Here is a 25403-nt window from a genome sequence, read left to right on the forward strand (position 1 = left end):
AGAGTAGCCAGCCTGGACCGGCTACCTATCTAAGGTTACATGAGGTGTAGGTCATTCTTTTAGATGCATAGGTTAAAACCGGTACAAGTTAGGCTGACTCGGCCTAGGCTGAATACTTGGCTGCCTTGATACATTGTTTACTTATTTGGTCGAGTTTGGTTAGGTGTGGTACACCAGTCCCCCAGCCTTGTCCGATATGAGTTGTCGGTCAAGGATGATATGTGTTGGTATGCTAGTGGAACCGGCTAGGTGTGATACACCTAATATATAACATTATCACGTTTTTTAAGAAGTGATAAAAAAATGTTATTACTTTGAGTATGTCCATGTTGATATTGCTATCTATTTAATGCACCCTTCATAATAACATCACAATGACACTATTTTAGATCAATACATTACCCTCAAATATTTATTGCATAAATACAGATAAAAAAAAAAGAATGTTGACCATCATGATAAAAAAATGTTCCTCTATATCCAATAATTTGGTTGCATTGAAAAATTTTACGAGATTCGAGCCTTATAGAATAAAAAACTATTTAACAAAAATAAAGTCTACAACATAATTTAAATTTTATTTCTATTCTCATCCACTCCTAGTGATGCCGTAAAGTAACAGGTATTATTTATTTGTGGTAGGAAATTTCAGTTTGTACCATTTGCGTGCTTAGTTTGACCTTTCAGCATAGTCGTTGACTTCAATTATGGAATGTGTGGTTTGTGCTTCTTCTGCTGATTCTGCTTGTTCTTCTTCATCAAAATCGAAAACCCATTGGAGATACGATGTGTTTCTCAACTTCAGAGGAGGAGACACTCGCAGCACCTTCGTATCTCATCTCCACAGCGGGCTCTCGAACGCGGGAGTCCACACTTTCATCGATGTGGGACTTTAGAAGGGACAGAACCTTGGGCCAGAGCTTCTGCGAGCAATTGAAGGCTCTCAGATAGCAATAGTTGTTTTCTCAAAAAATTACGCGGAATCAAGTTGGTGCCTTGAGGAGTTGGCAAAAATTTCAGAATGTCACAGAACTCATGGGCAAGTGGTTGTGCCGATATTTTACGACGTTGATCCATCGGTTGTGCGCAGACAAACGGGTGATTTTGGAAAAGCGATGGAAGCAGTTGCTGTCAGAACGTTCTCTGGTAAGACGTTGCTAGACTCGTTGGTAAGATGGAGCGATTCACTCAACCAGGTTGCAAATATTACTGGTTGGGATATGAGGCAATGCAGGTAACTCAAATTTTTTTTTTCATTTTCTTCTATGAGATGTTCTCATATTATTAATATGATAAATTATAGTATATATAATATATAACTGTATGTAAATTTAAATTTTATTTTCCAAAATTGTATCGTGTTATGCTGTATTAATATATAGGCTTGATTAATTTCAATTCTCACATAATTTTTTTCTATTTTTAAATAAGTATTTATTGGGCTTTTTCTTTATTTGTTAAATATTTCAAATTTTTATATTTTTCGATTTAATCCCTAAAGTTTTATCTTTTTAATTAAATGAATGATTTGACTGTTTTTCCATTTGATTATCTTGCTAAATCGTCTTTTGTTTCAGATATGAAAGTAGCGCTAAACTGATAATTTAAGGTTTAATTAGTCGGATATTACCCACTTTTATTTGAATGTGTCAATTTGATATATGTTTCTAAAAATGTGTCAACTGAGTCACAACTTTTGAAAAGATGTTAATTGAAAATGTTTTATATCTTGCTCTTCATAATACTCCATGAACTTTGCTGATGTGAATTCTCCTCCCTTGTTAGACCGCACTGCTTTAATTTATTCATCGGTCTCTTTCTCCACCATCAACCTGAACTTGTTGAATGCCTCAAATGCTTTTGATTTCTTCAATAAGAAATGCATCCAGGCCTTTCATAAAGCCTTTTTGTCGCCAAAAATACTTAGTCAAATTCAATTTTCCCTTAAAAACGCAATATAGGGAGAACTTTGGGAATCAATTTATGGACATGGCTTAAGTCAAGTGCAATGTTTGTACTTGAATTGTGGTGGAAAAAATTATTCAAAATCAACACTTAAAAACAAAAAGCTCAAAATCATCAAATGCAAAAAATGCTATGAACTATGCATGAATATGAGACATGTAAGGCACAAAATGGTAGGAAATGATGAATTAGCTAATCATAAATGCTCAAAACATGTTTAATGATCAAAACTAGGCTAATGCAATGGTTAAATTGGTCCAAATTCATCAAACTCGAAATATGCCCAAAATCAAGAACATGTTCATTAACAAAGTGCATGGTAGCTCAAAATGGGATCTTTTGATGATATTATTGAAAATTTAATGATGCAGAATGATTATAAATTATCTCAATTGAATCTAGAAACTAGAATTACTCAATTTGGTGCACTACCAACAAAGTTCCCAATTTCATGAACCCTAATTCCCAATTTCAATTTACACCAACAATGACTGCAATCACAAAACCACGAAATTATGCAGAAACGAAATTGAAGAAGATGTAGAAATTCAAATTTGGCGATCCATGGAAGGAAACGCAAAATTGACGATTTGAATAGCTTGGGGAACATTAAAGGATGGTGAATGAAGTTCAAGAACAAATCAAGAAGCTTAAATCACGTGAAATTCGAATGAAATCGTGTTTCTGTGTTGAACATGAACGAGAAAAATCCAGAAAAATGTGAATTGATGAAATGGTGATGGAATTGGGTGTGTGATGGTTCGAATAGCTTGGAAATCATCCCAGGAGTGTCCACAAATTTACGGAACTCAAGATGATTACGAAACAAGTGAGAAATTCAATGGAATAGTAACTAGAGGTATGTGTGTAAAGTGGTGGATTGAGAAGAACTCGAAATTGTAGCAAAAGTGCAATGAAGTAGAGAAACATGAGTGAAATCAGCTTGGGTACTACCATTGGTATTAAACCCAACCCATTCATCTTGTTTTCTCTGAAACAATGATGTATAGAGGTCTTTTTGACACACCAATTCATAGGCTTGGTTCTAGAACCTAAATTCGGTAAGATAGGGTGGAGTTCAAGCTCAAAAAGTGGTAGCCAAATTGGTGGTTTAATGGAAAATGATGATGAACATTATGAAACCATAGACCAAATGAATATTACTGAAATTTTCATTCATTGAAGCTCAAATCCATATTACAATACCAAAAAATGAGTATAAGGAGTTGCCTCAACCTTCCTCTCACTAAGATTTGAGCTATCCAAGCTTCCAAAGGCAAAAATGGAGTGAAAATGGGTATTGGAAGCTTCCTCTCACTAAGATTTGACTCTTAACACTAGGTTTGACTAACCTAAGACCCTAGGACACCAATAATGATGCAACCACACTCAAATGATGTTTAAAAATACTCTACAAACACTAATTCTATGAAAATACGAAAATGGCCTTGAGTGAGGAATCTAACCTAATATGCTCAAATTACTATTCTAGAATGGAACAATGAACACTTTTACTAATGAAAACTAACAAAATTCAAGACACATCAGCAATTTTAGAGAAATCGTCTTTGAATGAAATGAAATATTTCTTACCACTAAACTAAGTAGGAGAAATTGGTCCCCACAGGTTGGTATGAATTAGGCCAAGCTACTCTTCTACCCTTACCCAAGGGAGTTTGGAAATCTAGTCCTCATATGTTTTCCGAGTACACACTCTTCACAAAAATTCTTCTCAAACTCTACGCCATGCCAATTCTACTGCCTAGTTTGATTTGTGCTATCTTCAACATCTCCTCGACCACATCAACCTCGTCCTCGGCCACCTCAACCCTGAGTATTCCAAGTTTCATTCAAATCAAGTTGCCCCTATAGTGCTTGGTAAAGAGGTTTCTTCTTCTTCCTTCTCCTTTGTTCATGAGCCTCATGTGACCCAACAAGTTCTTCCACTTAGAGAACTGACATGTCCTTTGACTCCTCGATGGCGCATATGATGCTCTCTAAATCATCTTTTAGTGATCTCAAGATTTTCTCCACATGCATCACTCTTCATCCCTGCCGAGTTGGTTGGCTACCTTCTCTACTTGAGTTATGTACTCGGTTACCTGCTCTTTGTCCTCCATCTTCAGGTATTCAAACTCTCCTCTGAGCTTGTAGCTAGACTTGTTTGACGCAATCATTCCCTCTGTATGCAACCTCCGGAATATCCCATGCTTCTTCTAAAGATGCAACACTTGCAATCTTCTCGAATAAGACTCGTCCACGCATTGTACAAGAAGTACAAGGCTGATTTGTCTTTCATTCACGTCTTTTTCAATGCGGTAATCTGGGCCACCGCCTGATTTGTGTCCTCCACAAGTTCTTGGTACTCGCTCTCCACTATATCTCTTATGTCTTGGGATCCTAGAAGGGTCTTCATTTGTAGACACCAATTATCATAATTGGTTTTCGTCGACAATTGTGACACAGTCATACCATTAACAACTTTTGCCATCTCTTTTTTTTCTCCCATAGCGGTCAAGCACAAACTTTTTTCTCATGCTATTTCACTCTCTCTCATTTCCACTCGGTACTTAGAACATGAGGCTCTGATACAACTTCATTGAAATAAACTCACACACCCGAGAACGAGAAGATGAGAATGAGACGCACACCATACAATATAAACTTTAACTTTAGTGCGTCATTTTTATTCAACTCGTGAGACCTTTAAATAGCCACTCACGGTGCACCAAAATAAGCACTTTTGCGTGAATATTACTTGAAATATTCAGCTATTTTAAAATAAAACAAATCTGATTTTGAATCTGATTTAATCTATTAAAATAAACTGCAACTAACTAAAATAAAAACTAACTGCCTATTATATTGCAAATAAAAACAATCTACTCAATTATCGAACAGTTTTCCACAGTCAATTAGTTTTTCTCCTGTTTTTGAACAGTGACTCGGTTTCCTTATTTGTTAAACTAGTCCTTCTACCCGTGCAACGCACGGGTATTTTTTATATGTAATAATTTTGGTCATAGCAATGGTTTTTTGGATATTTAATAATCTATATGATGATAATCTAATGTTTTAAAAACATGTTGACGTTTATCAATGGAATAGATCAATTTAGAATGTAATTAAAGTTGTATGTCAACTTAAGATTTGATTTCATTGAATATTGTCGTCAAGCACCAACAACAAAAATATACTAATACACTACTTTGTTAATATAAGAATTAAAAAAGAATAAATTACATACCTAGAATGTATCCTTTGGTATTGAAGTTCATAACTTCCTTTTGTACACAATGACTTCTTTGTTCAACTTTTTCAATACAATGATTTTCCTACATGGCAGAAAATAACATAAATCAATTGATATATATTTATAACAGTTTTGAAATGAAGAATAAAATTGTAAATGACATACCTATAATTGATTTCTTTTCAAAGAGTTTCAAAAATTTCTTTGTACACAACGTTTTTACTTGTGTTTGTTACCTTTCCATCTTCATCCAATATAAGTATTTTCAATCCTCTCTTGGTTTTGACTCTAGAAATAGCAACATATAGTTGGCCATGTGTGAATACAGGTTGTGGAAGATAAAGGCCAACTCTAGAAAGCGTTTGTCCTTGACTTTTGTTAATCGTCATTGCAAAGCATAAAGATATCGGAAATTGTCTTCTTTGAAATTTGAAAGGCAACCCTGAATCAGATGGCACTAAATCCATTCTTGGTATAAAAATGCTGTCACCAATGTTTTTTCCAGTAATTACAGTTGCACATATTACATTCTTGCCTAAATGTTTGACTTGCAATCTTGTGCCATTGCATAAACCTTTTGCTTGATCAATGTTTCTCAAGAGCATAATTGGAACACCTGTTTTCAACTTCAGTTTATGATTTGGTATCCCTGAACATTTGATATCATTTAAAAATTCAGATGTAAACCATTCAGATTGCACTTCATCTTGTTCATCAGATTGGCAAGGTGTATCTGAACTTAAATAAGTCACCTCATCACCACCAATTAATGACAACATGAAATCATTTACTTGCTCTACAGAATCATTTGTTGGGCACAAAATTGCTCCATCATCAAAATAATTAGGATTCAACATGTTAACCACAAATTCAGGATAGACAAATTCAACCAATGACAATAAAGGTAAATCTGTGTTTGTAATCAGGATCTGTTCGGGAATTTCAACAATGCACTCACCATTCTCATTTAGATCCATTTTTGCGTCTCCAATCTTCAAAATCCAATCAGCAAATTCTTGAATATCATTGGCTGTTTCAGTACTTGATGTAGTACTTAATCTCATGTTCTTGGATAACTTTAGCACTTTACAACAATTCCATAACTCTGAATAGTTGATTGATGATTTTATGATATCAAATTTAGATCCTTTTTTGATAACTGGTAGAATTTGTCTAAAGTCACCTCCTAACACAACTGCTTTGCCACCAAATGGTTTGTCTTTATTGGCATCATCAACATTTCGCATAATATCTCTTAGTGTTCTATCAAATGCCTCAAAACACATTCTATTCATCATTGGTGCTTCATCCCAGATAATCAAACTGGTAGCCATAAGAAGTTTTGCCCTAAGACTACCTTGTGCTATGTTGCAAGTTGATTCTTCATTAATTAACAGTGGGATGCAAAAGGTAGAGTGTGCTGTTTTTCCACCAGGAAGTAATAAAGAAGCAATTCCACTTGATGCTACGTTCAAAACAATCATGCCTTTGCTTCTTAGACCAGCCGACAATGTCTTCCACATAAAAGTCTTACCTGTACCACCATAGCCATATAAGAAAAAGAATCCTCCCTTCTTTGAAAGAACTGCTGTCATGATATGCTGATATACATCAATTTGTTCATCATTGAGTGCTTTAAACAAACTGTCATGTTCTCTCGCCATATCTTGTTTATTATATTGCAGCTCATCAACAATAAATCTATTATTGAATGTATGTACATCTGAAAGATCAAGTTGAGGTAATGAAGGATAATCTTTCAAACTTCTACCATTTGACATTAGCATTTCCTCTATTTCCAGAAGACATAGTTTTTGTAATTCAGCAGTCTCAATTTGAAGACCTGCAAATACAGATATATAATAATCATATACATATATATAATATAATAATAAACAACTAAACTTGAGAAGATTTGTAAATAAGTAAAGAACAGAAAATACAGATTATCAATCTGTAAATTAATATTGTTTATAGTTTGAGAAGACCTGCAATAAGTGAATAAAACAATTAAAATTTATATGTATACGAAATTAAAAGAAAAATATGAAGTACCTGGTAAGTTCATCTCCTTCCTTTTTTGGTACAAAATTCCATCACATAAGATACTCCAAGTAGAATTCCAAACTATATCTGGTTTAGAAATTGTATTCATGGACAACAAAGTAACAAATAATCTTCTAAGTTGATACCCACAAGCAAATTCACTTGCTTCTTTGATTGCATCAATATATTCTTTGTCATCAGCCAACAATCCCAAAACATAGCAAGCTTCTTGGTACGTTTCATAATACTTTCCATCAATTGTCTTAATGCTTTCATAATCAATACAACCTTTTTGAATGGTCAGTAATATCCTCAAATAATAAAGTTCTCCAGACCCAGGAGGAATATAAGTAAGTCTACCAATGTTGTAGCCTTTCTTCCTTGGTTTCCATTCTTTTTCTTTGGCAAACCACACAAATTTACTTGGAAATTCTGAATAAGTCAATTGTTTTCCTTCCTGATAGACTTTGTTAGCCTCAAACCAAGCTAGAAACATTGTGTTAGCATTTTCGTATCTGTTGAACACCACATTAATATCATCATCATCTTTAAACAAAGCTGATTGTTGGCCAGGAAGATGAAAGGTCAATCTCTGAACAGGAGGCCATCTGTGATGGATGTCAAAAGCAAATATTCTCCAAGCAGCTTCACATGGTGATAGATACCTACAGTCGTAATACCTTTTGATCTCATCAATAATGGTTGATTTTTCAGACTGTGCAGAGTTGTTGCTTATTTTAAGAGTAGCTCTGTCCGGACCTTTGTTCACATATTTGAACAAATATTTGATTGAATTGGTCTTGTTGCAATACTCTGTATTGACGTGTGCTTGATACCTCATTAGAAGTGGTGGATTGTAGGGAACAACACTTCTATTGTCCAGCTTAATTCCATTCTTCTCAACAAATCTACCATTCTCAAGTCTTCTATAGCATGGATATCCGTCTTCGTCAATTGAAGTGGAAGATGTGAATTTTTTTGGATAAAATTTAGAACATCTTCCTTCCTTCATGCAAGGTGAATTATGTCTTGCAGGTCCGCATGGTCCATGAATCATGTAACTTGAGACAACTTTTTCCAATTTGGGGTACAGATCAGAATTTGGCAATTCAGCTGATATTACTTTATCAATATCAGTTGAATTCTTCAACTTGCTTTCTCCATCCAACCATAAAAGTATATGTGCATGAGGTAGACCTCTTTTTTGGAATTCTACTGTGTACATTCCTGCATATATAAATAAAAAGTAAATAGAGTTGTTAGAATTAAATTTAAGAGAAAATTATATAATGTATATAACTTCATATATAACATACCTGCAGTGCTTTTTCGAAAGAAGTCCTTTTTCTTAAAATCTGTCATCATTTCATCCAGCTTCATTTTGAACACTCTACATACAATATCAGGTCTATCCGAAGCTGATAAGCCTTTTGCTAAGACAAATTCTTTTATTTCACTCCAATTGACATTGCATGTTATAGTAATGAACAAATCAGGATATCCAAATTTTTTACAAATTGCCATAGCATCTTGACAATTGTTGAACATGTATCTGGTACCACCAGTGAAAGAAGCAGGCAAGACAATACGTCTTCCAATTAAAGAAGGATCTGTCTCTCCTCTATTAACAGCTTCTTGTAATCCATTAAGAATATCACAGCGAATTAACTTCTGATTCGCTCTGATGAATGACAACCTTTGCGCTTCAACCATTGTATAGCAATCCACCAGAAACTGTTGGAACAATCTGCATGCATTCACAATATTTCCTGCTTCTACAGCTCTTTGTTGTATTCTAAAGGCAATAAATTCTCGCAAAGAAATTCTAACTCTTACCCTGGATTTTATTTTTGAATGACATTCTCTTATTGGTATATCCTCTTGATAACCATCTTCTCCATAGGGAAACATTAGAGGATATTGCAGTGGAATGAAAGCGGTGTGAGTTTCGTGCAGTCTGGTTAATTCACCAGAACATTTTTTGACCACTATATCTCTGCCTACATCCATATTGCCAAAATCACCAACTATAAGTGCAGCTATTTCATCACATGAAGGTGTATTGTAGACTCTAGGGTCTTTGTTTCTGCCTCTAAATAGTCTTAGCGTGAAATCTGATTCCATATGTTCCAGTGACAAATCTCTTACTCTTCTAAAAGTTTTCGCAAGAACATTGTGATTGTCAATCATTTGAATCAAATCAGCAACCAATGATTCATCTATTACAGATTCCTTTGTGTTTGAACTAAAAAATAATAAAGAGAAAGCATGTCAACACATATATTTAAATATTTCATATAATGAAATTATTTAATATATTGACTGACCTGAAATGGTTGACTCTGTTAGTCATTTCATTTCCGGTATCATATATGTAGAGCTGTGCAAACTTTGGCTTTGATCCATGCTCTGGCAATAAACTGCCAATACGGTGATAGTTCTGTCCATTCAGAATAAATTGTGGAGGAGCAGAACCATTGTTCATTGAATTATCAATCTTACCACCAATTGAAGTAAATGCAAACATGCTATTGTATACTCTTATGTTTTGTAAAAATGATTTGCTTCTCTGATCTTCACCATTTAACAAACCTTCAAGAAGATTAGGTGGTCTTTTTAATAGTGGAATTTGTACTTTTCCCTTTTGACAACACAATGAGAATTCAACTCCCTTAGATGTGTTACATTTTTCTGCTCTTTCTTCATACCAAAGTTGAGCTTTACAGTATTGGCATTCCAAGCAAGGTTCTCCAATATTGAGCAATTCTGAAAATCAATATAAAACATTAGAATGAAGCTGCGAAAATTTTAATCTGCAGTTATATACAATTGTGTTGGACATTATGTACCTTGTAACTCTCCTTTGCAATACAATTCGTTTGTAGTTGTAGTACTTGTATGATGTTCTTCAATATTAGTAACATGAAAACTAATTAATGATTTTAAAGGAATTTATATTAAAATCAAAAAGTTTAAAATCAGAATTACCATCATCTGTTATTGTTGCTGAATCATCGTTTGTTGTGTCTGAATTATTATGTTGTCTTGTTGTTTCATCATCAAGATTGAATCTGTTTTGAAGTGATTGTATGACTTGAAAAGGATATTTCACAGCTTTATTCTTAGAAACAGAATGCGACCCAGTTACAACATCTGATCTCCAACCTATGAAAAACAACAAAAAACAATTGTCCTACCTGCATTGGCATTGTGAGTATCAATCCAAATGTAATTACCTGCACTGGAATCGTTCTTATTTTGTCCATAATTTCTCTGACTGTTATTGTTAAAAGCTGGAGTCATTCAAAAACATTGATATAAAATCTAAAATTGTCATTTCAACATGTATATAACAAATTAAGAATAATGTACAAATATACCGAAAGGACTATGGTAAGTTAAAGTAGAAGTTGCAGATTGTGAAGTGATTTGTTGTTGAACTAAAGTACTTGAAAAACTTGAGAATTTGTTCACAGTTTCTGCATTGAAACCAAGGTTAGTTTAAAGTGGTACGGAATTAATATTGTTCATAAACAATGTTAATGTTAAGCATTGGAAGAACTTCACAACTGACCAATTTGACTGTGAAATAATGAATTCATATTGTGAAGGTTGTTGTTGTTGTTGTCAACATCTGGAAAAGGATTATTGTAGAAGCATTGATATTAAAGAAATGAAAAAAAAAACATCATTGATTAAGTTAAAAACATTCTTTAAAGATATAGATTAGAAAGAAAAGAACTTACTAATATCCAACTGTTGTAATGGATTCCTGTCTATATTTTGGTGAAATGATGTTTGTGATACAGTTGGTTTATCTGTGAGTCAAACAACAAAGATGATTGAGTATGCATCTGTGTTGTGAAGTTAAAATCCAAAACATAGCTATGGTTTGAGACGTATATATATATAAAAAGAAATTGTGAGATTTATTTACTTTGAGACGTATGGTTTGCAAATCTAGTTTTCTTTCTTGCATTCTCTTCTTTGTCATCTGCAACATAAAAAGACAAAGAAACATACAAATGCATCATTTCAAAATAAATGATTGATGAAGAATTAGAAAACATAAATGGATTAAGTATGATGTTAATGACTTACATGAATGTTGATGATTTTTTGTTTTCAACCTCTGTTGTAGCAGCAGTTTCCTTCTCAGCCTTGCATTTTTACAATCGTTATGCTCCATTACAGTACAGAAATGTTATGGAATAGTTTCAAAGGTTACAATGGAAGAAGCAAAAATAAAGGTAAGTTGACTCAATGGATGAAAAAGTGTTTACTGTTTTATTCCTATATTGGTGAATGTTTTTGTTAAACTTTTGGGTGTAGCTTGTACCTCTAATCACAATTGTGGAAACAGAAATATCTATAATTATAGTACGAAGCAGTTTTTTGAGAAGAGAAAAAGATAAAAATAGAAGACAAACATAAAAAACAGAAAGAGCATGCAGTACTGAGTGTTACTATATCAGAATCATTCATATATATAGCACTTATTTCAGAGTTGATTTGTTCTTGCAACTAAGAAAACATTTCCCTTTTATGTAGGTACAATCAGACGTTTTTTTGAGTCAGTACTATATATAGTAAAACAAAGACAACTTTTTCAAAGGAATTATGTACAATCTTAACATCATTATGTATAAAAATGATAACATACAGTTAGTGTACGCACATACTAAAGCAACATACATCCATACATATGATTATATACATTATAACTTTTCATTATTCCTCCAACTATATAGGTTTCAATTTCATCATATATATCTCATTTGAATTATAGAACAAAATAATTTTATTTCTGAATATGATACCATAACAGAGAAGCTTCAAAGAGATTTCATTGATAAGAAGGTAGAACTATACATATGCATTGCTGAAAATAAAAGAACTTGTAGGTTGAAAACTACATAAGTGGCAGAAATAAAAAAATAACTACTTATTGTAACTGTAAATTAAAAATTACAATATGTTAGCACTTTGACATTCTGATTGCTTTTGATGTGGTCCACCTCAAACACCAAGTCAATAGTTTGATGAAATCCATGAGCAGTACAAAATTCCTTCCAGCCACTTCCAATTTTGCTAGACTTCTTAGGATGATTTCTCAACAGTAGTTTGCACTTCACTGTTTTACGCGGTCCATAAAGATAAATGTATTTAAAACTTCCTTGACAAAGATAATTGCCAAAATCAGCTGGCAAATCCTAAAAAAGACATAAAGTATTAATGAAATTAGTATATGGATTAAATTTTAAAAATAATATCGAAATATGAATCAAAATATGATACAAACATCCATTTAGTAAATATTTAGTCTCACCAGATGGCTAGCATTGCATTGATTTGGATTCAGAAATATTTTGAAATGCAACTTCGGTCCATTGAAAAGGGGTTGATCTGCCTGAATTCTTTTAAGAAAACGTGCAATAGACAAAGGTTTGCATTTACTGGGAAAAATAGTGATGTGGAAGCAAGAATCACCAACATATCCAAAATAAATAGTGTGAAAATCGTGAAGATCATATATGTGCCTTAATTCAGTCCATCCTCCAATTAGCATTGGTTTTTGTAAATTCTTGTTATAAGCAACCACATGTCTATTGCCTTCTTCATCTCTTAAAGTCCATTGACGCTGAAGATCGTCATCATAAAGAATGGCGAATGCACGATCAACAAAACCAACAACCTCGAAAGACAGAATTTGTTTAACAAAAAATTGGATTAGTTAACGTTAAAAAGAGGATATTGTAAAAGAGAAGAAGAAATCCTTCTATGCAATAGAAAGAGTAGAAGAAATCTTGTAAAAGAAAATATGTCTGAAAAGTTTGACAATTAACTTACCTCGTCCTGAAGGTGAATAATAGAGAACTGGTACCTACTCATTGTATTAATAACATCATCTTCATTGAAGTTGTTTTCCATTTGGTTGGACTTTGAGAAAGATAGTACAGAAAAAGTTTGAAGAATGTATAATATCCTTGAACTGATCTTGCCGTGTAATGTTCATGGTAGAATGGAGATGAATATTTATTTATAGAAGACAAATGACAGATGAAAAGACCGGACGATTCCAAATAGATTCTTGAACAGTAATGTAATTATTACTGCATTGGAAAACTGGAAGAAGATAATAACAGAATAAAATATTAAAAATATATAACGTTATTAAAAATATATTAAATTATTCTATTACGCTACAAATATAACAATATAATATATGTAATATAAACCAATAACAAAATTCCAAAAATAAACTTCTGTAATGTATAATATTATACGTATAAATTTAATATTTCATTCCTACTTGTTGTATAAAAAAATATCCAATATATCGTCGAAGGTTTAAAACTTACTAATTAACAGAAGATAAGACAAAAAAAGTATTGAATAAAAAATGTATATGGCATCCAATTCTGTTGTCAAAACTTAAAATCTGTCAACAGATAATTCCTTTGCCATATTTATATTATTTATGAAAAGTAAATATTATGAAAAATAGACATTTAGAAATAATTTTATGAGAATAAATATAGATATGTTATTTATGAGTGGCTTCTTTTACACAAAAAAGAGGTTATTTACGACTTCCATTAAATGATGCTACAAAATGAAATCAATTTCAGCAAGTTTTGATGTAGCTGGTAGTAATCTTTGTTGACAAAAATTGAAAAATGTCAACAATATCTTCTGCACCAGCATATAAAATTATTTAAATTCTAAATAATTAAACTCAAAACCGCATAATATTGTTATCATGAAATTGAACATAGAAGTTGAGGTTCAGATGAAATTAAAGATAAAATTTAACATAGTAGTGGATGTTCAGAGGAATTTAAAGACAACAAATAACGTAGACATATTACATCCCCAAAATGAAAGTCATAAAAATAATAGTCTTGGAATAGAATAACTAAAAGTGGATCTCAAATCGCTGATTTTTCCTTCTTAATATTTCTTTTTAAAAGCTTCAATGGAACATTGTCTTCTTCGATGGATTCAAGTGATGCAGTCTTCTTTCCAGATTCTCTCTTATGTGAACTGCTAGCATCATCGTTGGTTGGATTATCTTGGATTAGTTCAGGTGATTGGGATCCAGCCTCAATTGTTTCTTTAGTAAATCGGACTAATAAATCCTACAGTATTAAAAGTAAATTTATTAAAACAAAATCGACATACCAAAATGAACACACTATTACAATTAATAAAGAAATCATTGATTTTAAAAACATTAATATCAGTTGTATACCTCTGAAATATTAACGGTGGACTCATTCACTATACGCAATTTTTCCCTGCTAAACTCACCATTCCCAGCATAAACATCCTTCAAATAGGTACAAATAATGAGATGATAGTAAAGAAAAAGATGACTACATTATAAGATATTATAATGTAATTAATATTATCTTAAATTACATCTTACCACAGATTTCAACGAAGAATCATTGAATTTGTCAATGATATCATCATCAACACATATTTTCTTCACTCTGAAAGACTGTTCAAGTTTGAAATTCTGATCGTTCCTACTTTCCACTTTAAAAAGCAGACTTCTATCAACTAACTCATCAAACTGCTTAGGCAAATTTCCAGAAGAATTCATCTACAAAAAAATAATAATTAAACATTGTGTAATTAAATATATAAGTGGACATATTGAAGAGTATACCTTATCATGAGCGTCTAACATATCAGCACAAGTTTTTTTGAAAAGGGTAGTTGCATCCCTATCAAAGAGGACAAATGTGGTTGAATCGGAAGAGTCCATAACTCGGATCTTAATCCTATATCTGAAAATTGATAAATAAATTTCATCAACTTGATAAATAAATGTTACCATGTTTGAAATTGACATTAATATTAAAAAACAATTCGTTAACCTTGGAAAGACTTTTATAACATGCTTGTTACACTTTTCACAAAAGAACATCTTGGAATCTGGATAAACAGCTTTGTTGCACACACAAGCAGTATACCACCAGTCATCGTCAACCAAGATATGCTTAATTGTTCCAAACAATATGAAAGTGGAGACCTTTCAATATAAAAAACATTAATGAATGTATTATTGTGAATAAGAAAAATTGCACAATGATACAAAAATATATTCTAACCTCTTTACAATCTTTTAGACCTTGAATGTTGGTTCTAGGTGTAAGTGTTAAAAAGTCCTCTTCCACAGTATTTTTTGAAGTCTGAGAAAGTTGCGTTAATCCTTGAGAGGGAGATTCATTGTTCTCAAACATTCTGTGCAAAAGGAAATATAGTTATACTCATAAAAATTAAATATATCATTGAATGTATGTATATCTGAAATATCAAGTTCACGCAATCAAGGATAATTTGCATTACAAAGTAAAGAAAATATAGTGTATGTCATATATGAAATATCAGATACACTATATTTTGAAATATAAAATTCCAATCAAAATTACCTTGATTTAAGTTCAGATGCTTCCTTGAAGTTAACATTGTACTTAATACGGGTGCAGAACTTACAATTTTGAACTTGAACCTTATCTATATTTAAAAATATAGTCTATGTGAGAGTAACATGGAATAAGTAGTAGAAACTACTTTGTAAAAGTAATAAGTAAATTTTACCTTGAAAAGTTTTGACTTTGGCAAATTCTATACTTACAGCAGTATTTTGAACTTCTCCACTCGAAAGAAATACATTCAGTTCATCCACATAAATACCAAACAAAGTACACTCTATTCGAAACCTAAAAATTAAAGTGCAATATAATGTGATGTAGTTATTTGGAAAGAAATATAAAAGGAATTTAATATAGTATAGATATACAATACCCATCGGCTTCTAGTGCTATGACATTTAATTTTGTTGTCTTTCCATCAACTTGCAATTCTCTTTCAGTCCCCACTCCGACCAGTAATCCCAAAATATCTATAATCCATTGTATGTGTTAAATCAGATACTTTAACAAAAAATGTTTATTAAGAAATAAATTAATAGTTACAGAACTAAAAAGATTTACTTACCAACCAAATAATCAGTATCAAATGCAGAGGTTGTCAATAAAGACAAAGGTGTGTATTGTGGTTTAATATCAGGAACCAAATCAACATTAACCAAAGAAACTTTTGTACCAAACTGGAAATTTATCTTATAAGGGTGGTGTGTTGTTCTGTAAATTCCAGAATTCGGAGCAACACTGAAGTTTTGTATGGCATAAACATGGCCTTCAGAAATGTCATTTTGAAATTTGTAAATTAGAGTACGTCTAATTGAAGCATGTATTTTAGAACCCTGAAACACATAAAATGAACATTTAGCAGGTGTAATGGAAAGTAGGTGTAATGGAAGAATTTAAAGAATAACAATAATAATAACCTCTTTGTCTTGAATAACGAACTCCATGGAAAAAGGACACCTCTGTTTAGTGAAATCAGGAACAAACCATGAACGAATGACCCTAGCGATAATATTCCAATTTTCCTTCTGGGGGCTTACTTGGCTTATGCTCTGGCTTTGGTTTGGAACTTCACAGAGAGACATGTTGAACTCAGAAGAACAATATTGAAAAGTGAAAAGTAAAAAAGACCGGATTAGATTGGAGACATATTTATAAGGAACTAATAAGACAAAATTGTTATGCATACAACTAAAGTAAATAAATACCAAAAAAAGGTTGAAATAATACCTTACTTATCAGATTGTATTTTTTATTAGTGAAAGGAGAGTAAAAGAAGTTAAACGATTAATCAAGACGTGGATATGGAAATTTTTGAAATGGTAGAAGAAAGCAAAAAGTAGAATATATTCAAATAAGGACTCTTGAAACATGGTGTACAAACGTTTAGACAGAAGTCATGGGAATATATATTGGTCAACCCTGCAAATAACATCTATTGATGTTAGAAGGAATAAAGTATTGATATTCATTTATTGAAAGGTTTCATAGTAAAGGAAAATTCAGAGAAAAGCATTCTGATGAAAATAAAGCATGAAGCACATTAGCTGAAAGTGAATAAAAAAAGGGTTGCCGTGATGGAGTAACCAAAAAACAATTAAGCAAAAAACTGCATATACATGCATACATGCTGGTTTGTTATGCATTCACGAAAGAGGAAATGTAGAGAAAAGTGATACCAAACGATAATGTCTTAGACGAAATTTCAGAACTGCAAATGTCATATCATTTCGTCTGTAAAGCAAGACTACTATATTTGTACATAAAACAAATGAAGTACATACCTGTCATGACTGGAAACGTTAATGGCTTGTAAGAATACGTTAATGTATGTGAAACGTCTTGTGGATGAAGAAACTGTGTTCGATCTGTACAAAAAGACAAATAAAAGTATGGTGCAGAAGAGAAACAATCTTCTAAGAGAAGGAACTTTGTTTGAATCTTCTAGGAGAAGGCACTCGTCTGGATTAGTTAAGTTAATAAAGTGGAAAAATAAAAAGAAATATATATGAATAGTACAATTAAATATTTTATCAAATGACGGATGCTTACAGCAGAAGAAATGTCAAAGAAGGTGGAAGATAAAGAAACATAATGAAGCAGTGCAATATGTCATATGAATAGACATTGAAATGAAATAGTTAAAAAGTATTATAAGGGATGTGTATGAAAAATGTTCTGGAAAGTTATATATTTAAATATATATAAAAAAAAATTAAAAAGCAGAGACATGATATGATTTGTGTCTGACAGTAATTAAATGCCACAGATTTACGTATATGGAAGAAGATATGGAGCAGGTATGAGTAAATAACTTAGGAGTTCTTCAAAATAAACCGACTAAAACATATACATATATCTAATATAATAATAAACAACTAAACTTCATACAAAACATACAGATTAGAAATCTGTTAAGAAATATTGTTTATAGATTGATCATAGCGGATGATAATAATCATTTATATTAAGAAGAACATTGACATCATTGCTTGCTTGTTGACCGTCAACCTCAAAAAGAATTAAATCTTTTTCCTCGAGTCCATGCACTTCACGAAAACGTTTCCATCCACTTCCTATCTTGACTGATCTAGGTCTAATCAACAACTTGCATTCAACTCGTGCCTTTGGACCGTAAAGAACAATGTGTGAGAACTGAGTGTTGGCAAAATATTGGCGTAAGTCTGAATTTAAGCCCTGGAAAAAAAATTAAAAATAATATGGAAAAAAATTACTTTTTTAGGTGTCAAGGTTAAAGAAAATAAATGATGGACAAAGAACATAAAAAAAATCACCAGAAAGCTTGATTTGCAGTTGTACTTAGAAAGCCGGAACTCAAAATGAATTAACTTGGTCCTTATGAGAGGAGCATTTGTTCTAACATGACTTAGGAATTTATGGACAGTTGATTCTGAACAATGATCGTAAAAGTGTATTTCAAAAACAGAATTCCCGATATGCCTTAAATAACATAGTTTCGGTGGTTTAATTTGATAAAAGTTTCTTATATCAACCCAGCCATCAGTAATTCGCGGACCATAGAAATTCATGTTGAAGGTAACATGGTGAGCATGGCCTTTTTTATCACAAATAGTCCAACGTGGTCCCAGTTCAATGCCTAATTGAATGACAAACAAACGATTGACGAACGCAAAATCCTTCATAAGAAAACCAACATAAAAACCGAATTAGTAAAGGATGTCGGAGAACAGTGATGGTAAATTTCTTATAATAAGCAAGTTCGCAAAAACCTGGTCTTCCATGAAAATAGTAAAGAATCCACCCTTCCATTTTGAGCCAAGTATGGATTGTTCACCAAGGATGCATTGCTTAGTTGTCATCTGTCAAATTGGAAAAATAAGTTTTTTTTGGGAAATATAAATTAAACGGACTCTAACAGTGTTGAACAAATTGTTGAACATGATGAAAATAACAGCTTCTAAGAACGTCTGTTTTAAAAAATGACAGAAAAATAATGAACAGAACCTAATATCAAAATCACTGCTTAAAAAAATCAGAGAAAGATGAAGAAAAAATATTATAAATACCACTGCTTATAGAAAGGTCTTTTTAGAAAAATGAAAGGAAGATGAAGATCAAAATGGATTATAAAAAAGGCTGCTTATAAAAACATGCATACAATATGGCGAGTTTGATGAACAGAAAATAATATAAAAACCTAAAAAAGGCTGCTTATAGACACGTCTGGTTAGAAAAATGAAACGAAGATGAAGATGAAAACCGAATATAAAAAATGCTGTTTGTAAAAACATGCATAGAATATGGCGAGAAAGAAATATGTTGAGAAGATATAGGAGATGAAGAGAAGTAGAGTTGATAAAAGGGTTTAACAGTCATACCTTTTTGTAATGAAGTGGAAGAGGAAGGCTTGTTATCGCAGTGTAATGGTGTTAATGTCAAGCAGAGAAGATAAGTTAATTACTTTGATCCTGCAAAAAAAATTAATGAAACAAATATATACCAGACAGTGGAAGAGTCTGGAGAATGAGATAAGTATGACACGGCATCAGACACTGCAATCATCATTCTCGTGAGAGGTGAAAAAAATAATGAGAAAAACGTTTCAAATTTCTAAACGTCTCTTGGAAAAATAAATGGTCATTAATTTAATCGGCTGGATGATTTGAAATAATGAAAGAGTGTTGCAGATGATCGAGGAGTTCAATCATCATTACCTCGAGCAGTGGAGTAATTAATGCGGGGAAACCTGATAGACTGCGTGATTTGAAATTAATAAAAAGGAATATTTATTGTAATATTAAAAAAAATGATTTTAACTAATTAAAAATATAAATATTGAGATGTTGCTCAGCAAATATATAATGATTCAAATTTAATGTCTTTTAATGACGTGTATGATTAAAATTATAATTGAAATACACATTAATATATATTTTGTTTAAAGTAATGATTTAAATGTAATAGTTTAAATTTATAAGAATATCATAAAAGCATTAATGTCTTTCATAAAAATGTACAAAACTCGTAAACATAAGAAAAAAAAAATATCATACAGACTAAATGTATAAAAGCAAACACATAGACTAATATATGTTATAAGTGCATACAAAATATAATTGACCTAAAAATATTCTTATATATAGATATATATATATATATATATATATATATATATATATATATATATATATATATATATATATATATATATATATATATATATAAAAGAAGATTAACAAAAAGACTATACAACATGTTATAACTTAAAACCAGACTAACGGATAAAACACTTTGATATGGTTGGTTGTTGTGTGTCCTTCAACTTCAAAAAAAACCTGACGATGATCATCTGCAGAAAGTTGATGAAGATTACAAAAACTTTTCCAGCCAGTTCCAATCTTAACACAATTACGTCTTATGATCAGTTTACATTCGACTTGTCCCCGTGGTCCGTGTAGAACAATAGATCTAAGACCACTGTTTTTTAAATAAGTGGCAAATTCTTTTTTCAAATACTGCAACAAAAAGGAGAAAATATCTTACTTATTCAGAATCCATGTAAATAAATAATCAAAGAAAAACAAACTAACCAAGTCGCTGGATCGACAGTAATATGTTGATAGTTGAACTTCAAAATGCTTTAAGTATGAAGTATGTAGAGGACGACGAATAGAAAGATGGTTGAAGAAGTTGGCTTTCAATGTTGAGTCGCAAACACGTTTAGAGACGTGTAGTTGGAAGGACGAATTTCCAAAATATTTGAAGACAACCAATTTGTCAGACTCATCTGCATAAAAAGATATTAAATCATTCCAGCCTTGGGTGATCATTGGAGTGTGAATATTCATGTTGTACGTAACAGTATGAACATTCCTTTCGTAATCAACAATGGTCCACTGTGAACCAAGGTCCTTCAAATTACGTATTATGAAGAGACGGTCGACGTACCCAAAATCCTTCAAAATAAGGAAGGTTAGAATAAAGAAATACAAACCAAAAATAAAAAGGAATGTGAATGAATAAAGAAAAAACCTGGTGTTTCAAAAACATAGTGACGAAACCACCAAGCATTTTGCCAGAAAGTATTGCTTGTTGTGTGCGCACGGATTCCATTGTTTCAGTAAATAGTGGGTATGAAGAATAATTGGAAGAGAAGATAATGGGTCAAACAAAAGAAATAAGTTTTGTCAGTATGTAGACGCCAATATATAGAAAGAGAAAACGAAAGGTCATTACTGTTGCAAATATATAGAAAGAGAAAAGGAAAAGTCATTCCTTTTGGTAGGGTCCGTACTTACACGTGAAGCGTGCATCAGAATTTATTCAATTATTTGTGAATTTAAAAGTGAAATAAAAGGACGACTTAAAAGAGAATAGGGTTGGATTATTTAAGTTAATAACGTGAAAAAATAAAAAGAAATATATATCAATAGTACAATGAAATATTTTATGAAATGACGGATGCTTAAAGCAGAAGAAATGTCGTGGAAGGTGGAAGATAAAGAAACATAATGAAGCGTGCATCACAATTTATTCAATTAATTGAGAATATAAAAGTGAAAAAAAAGAACGACTTAAAAGAGAATAGGGTTGAAATAATAAAAAAATTTATGTGAAATAATAAAAAAAATTCAAAAAATTAAACTTAACATGAAGCAATATCGAGAAAAGAAGAACAGAAGAATATGATCTGCAGAAAGCTCAGAAAAATAGATAAAGAATCGCCATACTCGATTTTTTGGTGGTTCAAAAAGATGTATGTGGTTGTACTCTTCATTTCAACCTTGTATATACCTGGAAAATAAGATGAACAAAACAAACCATGAGATCTTTGCAAAAAACATAGGGAACCATAACAAATAAATAAAAGGTTTCGACAAAAACAAATAAATCTGAAGAGAAGCGAGTCTTGATGTTGAACGTGTTTGTAGTCGTCATGTTGAAGACAAACCCATTCAAGGAAGATGACGAAGAGAAGAAGATGAACAGATGAAATTTAAGAAAGATATAAATAGCCTCGCCAGAGTCGAGTTTTTGCTGCTTTAAACAGAAGATTGTGCTTGTACTCTTCATTTGAAGGATTTAAACACTGAAAAATAAGATCAAGCAAAGAACCAATAGATATTTGAAAGAAACATAAACAAAAATACCAGTTAGGTTCAGAAACCAAAAAGTTAAGACATGAACAACAAAAATGGACAGATGAACGGGAAATCTCAGATGTCTGTGGTTGTACTCTTGATTTCAACCATTTATATAACTGAAAAATAAGATGAACAAAAAAAAAAACATTAGATCTTTGTAAAAAAATTGAAGAAAAATACCAGTTAGGTTGAAAAACCAAAAAAATAAGATATCCACAACAAAAATGGACAGATGAACGGGAAATCTCAGGTGCATGTCTTTTTAACCTTGAGTTGAAGCCTGAAAACAAAACAAACATGATGAACAGAAGAAGATGAAACGATGAAATGTAAGAAAAATAGAAAAAACATCTCCATAATCTTATTTTTGGTGGAAAAAAAAGACGTCTGTGGTTGTAATCTTCATTTCAACCATTTATATACCTGAAAAATAAGATAAACAAAAAAAAAATTAGATCTTTGTAAACAAATTCAAGAAAAATAACAGTTAGGTTGAAAAACCCAAAAAATCAGATATCCACAACAAAAATGGACAGGTGAACGGGAAATCTCAGATGCATGTCTTTTTAACCTTGAGTTGAAGCCTGAAAAGAAAACAAACATGATGAACAGAGAAGATGAAACGATGAAATGTAAGAAAAATAGAAAAAACATCTCCATAATCGGTTTTTTGGTGGTTAAAAAAGATGTCTGTGGTTGTACTCTTGATTTCAACCATTTATATACCTGACAAATAAGATGAACAAAAGAAACCATCAGATCTTTGCAAAAAACATCAAGAAAAATACCAGTTAGCTTGACAAACCCAAAAAATTAAACATCAACAACAAAAATGGATAGATCAACGGGAAATCTGAGATGCATGTCTTTATAAGCGACAGTTGAAGCCTGTAAACAAACCAAACATGATCAACATAAGAAGATGAACAGATAAAATGTAAGAAAAATAAAAAGGAAGCATCTCCAGAATGGTTTTTTTGCTGGGTCGGTCCGAGAGAATGAGAAGATAGAGAAAGAAGAAAGAAGCCGCTGCCAGAGAGAATGAGAAAGATAGAGAAAGAAGAGAGAAGGCGGTCGCAGAGAAAATGAGGAAGAGAGAGAAAGCATTGGTGACAGCAGAAGCTGAGAAGACTCGGAAGAGAGAGAAAGAAAATTTAAACTTCAGCTTTTCAGAAGTTTTAGAATTTTTTTTAAAAATGTGAAAACGCTGAGAGACTGACACGTAAGCTATTATACCTTTTGTAGATAAAAATTTGAATTATGAAGAAGATCAGATATATTATTTAATGTAAAAACTTGCCTTTTGTTAGTTCAGAATTGTATATAGTATTAGATGCAATACGACACTAACTCCTGCAATATAACAAGGTTTAGTTACTTACTTTGTCCTTCAATTTATTATTAAAGTTCAATTTAATCCTTTTTATCAAAAGAAAGTTTAATTATACGTCTTCTAAATTTTAAGGATAGTTCAATTGTATGAGTCTCATTTAAAACAAAATTTATTCTTAATTTTCATAAAATTTGGAGTGGATGAAAGAAAAATGGTATGAAATTGAACTTTTAAGAAAATAAAATATCTAATTGTAACTTATAAACTAGAAGGATTTGTTGAAGCACTTTAACCATTATAACATCTAATTGAACTTTTTAATATAGAGGAACAAATTGAACATAGTAAATAAATAAAAAGATCCAAATAGTAATTAAACCATAGCATTAATCTATTAACAAAGCCACCCACCATCTGTTTGAGACAGATATAAATGATAGAGAAATATCGGAAAGATTGGTGATACATATTTTTGGGTATGCAATTTTCTGAAAATGGTTTTACTGTTCATTCTGTCTTTGTTTTTATTGTTGAAGGGATGAAGCTGAACAAGTTAAGAAAATTGTGAAGGGAGTTTTGACAGAGCTAGACAACACATCATTATCTATCACCCAATTTCCAGTTGGCTTAGAATCTCGTGTAAAAGAAGTGATTAGATTTATTGAAAATCAATCAAGCAAAGGTTGCAAGATAGGGATATGGGGAATGGGAGGATCAGGTAAGACAACAACAGCGAAAGCCATCTACAATCAAATTCGTCGTACATATCTCTATAGAAGTTTCATCGAAAACATTAGACAAGTTTGTGAACAGGACAGTAAAGAGTATATTCATTTGCAAGAACAACTTCTTTTAGATGTCCTAAAAACAGAAGTAAAGGTACATAGTACAGCAGCAGGGACCACTTTGATTGAGGAAAGACTTCGTGGAAAAAGCACACTCGTTGTACTTGATGATGTGACTAAGTTCGAGCAAGTGAATGCCTTATGTGGAAATCGTAAATGGATAAGCTCAGGAAGTGTGTTTATTGTTACATCTAGAGACATACGATTACTTCATTTACTTGAAGTTGGTTACATTTATAAAGTGGAGGAAATGAATGAAAATGAGTCTCTTGAGCTTTTTAGTTGGCATGCTTTTAGGGAAGTAACTCCGACAGATGACTTCATTGAACTCTCAAGAAATGTAGTTTCTTATTGTGGAGGACTACCTCTAGCTCTTGAAGTTCTTGGTTCTTACTTGCAGAAGAGAACCAAACAGGAGTGGAAAAGTGTATTATCAAAGCTAAGAATAATTCCCAATGATCAAGTTCAGAAGATATTGAGAATAAGCTTTGATGGTTTAGAGGATCAGATGGAAAGGGATATATTTCTTCACATTTGCTGTTTCTTTATTGGAAAAGAGAGAGGCTATGTTACGGAAATACTGAATGGCTGTGGACTGCATGCTGATATTGGAATAACAGTTCTTATAGAGCGTAGTCTGGTGAGAGTTGAAGAGAATAATAAACTTGGAATGCATGATTTGGTACGAGACATGGGAAGAGAGATTATTCGTCACAGTTCACCAAACAATCCTGGGAAGCGCAGCCGATTGTGGTTTCATGAGGATGTACTAGATGTATTGACAAATAATACTGTAAGAACTTTCTCTACATACAGATTTTAAACTTTCCTTTCCTTTCGTAAGAACGTTTTACTTTGACTATCATTTCCCTGCTAACAAACCTTTTTCAT

The 25403-nt window shown here is 32.0% G+C and overlaps 1 protein-coding gene, 1 long non-coding RNA gene and 1 pseudogene across 2 annotated transcripts; 2 read left to right on the top strand and 1 right to left on the bottom strand.

Annotated features, from left to right (window-relative positions):
* Nucleotides 1-614: 614 nt before the first annotated feature.
* The window catches only part of LOC114165309, a 28756-nt pseudogene continuing 3967 nt past the window's right edge, over nt 615-25403 (top strand).
* LOC114166218 lies at nt 5390-9535 on the bottom strand. The gene is made up of 3 exons (XM_028050914.1): nt 8581-9535; nt 7274-8491; nt 5390-7061 (listed from the first exon to the last, which is right to left on the bottom strand). Exons 1-3 carry the CDS (start codon nt 9452-9454, stop codon nt 5401-5403), a joined length of 3753 nt encoding a protein of 1250 aa, XP_027906715.1. The 5' UTR covers nt 9455-9535; the 3' UTR covers nt 5390-5400.
* Nucleotides 9520-12022, top strand: LOC114166219. Its single transcript, XR_003599874.1, has 3 exons — nt 9520-10474; nt 11406-11514; nt 11816-12022. It is a non-coding gene; the product is annotated as an uncharacterized LOC114166219 (long non-coding RNA).

Source organism: Vigna unguiculata, chromosome 10, assembly GCF_004118075.2.
Source record: "Vigna unguiculata cultivar IT97K-499-35 chromosome 10, ASM411807v1, whole genome shotgun sequence".
In the NCBI taxonomy this organism is placed as follows: Eukaryota; Viridiplantae; Streptophyta; class Magnoliopsida; order Fabales; family Fabaceae; genus Vigna; species Vigna unguiculata.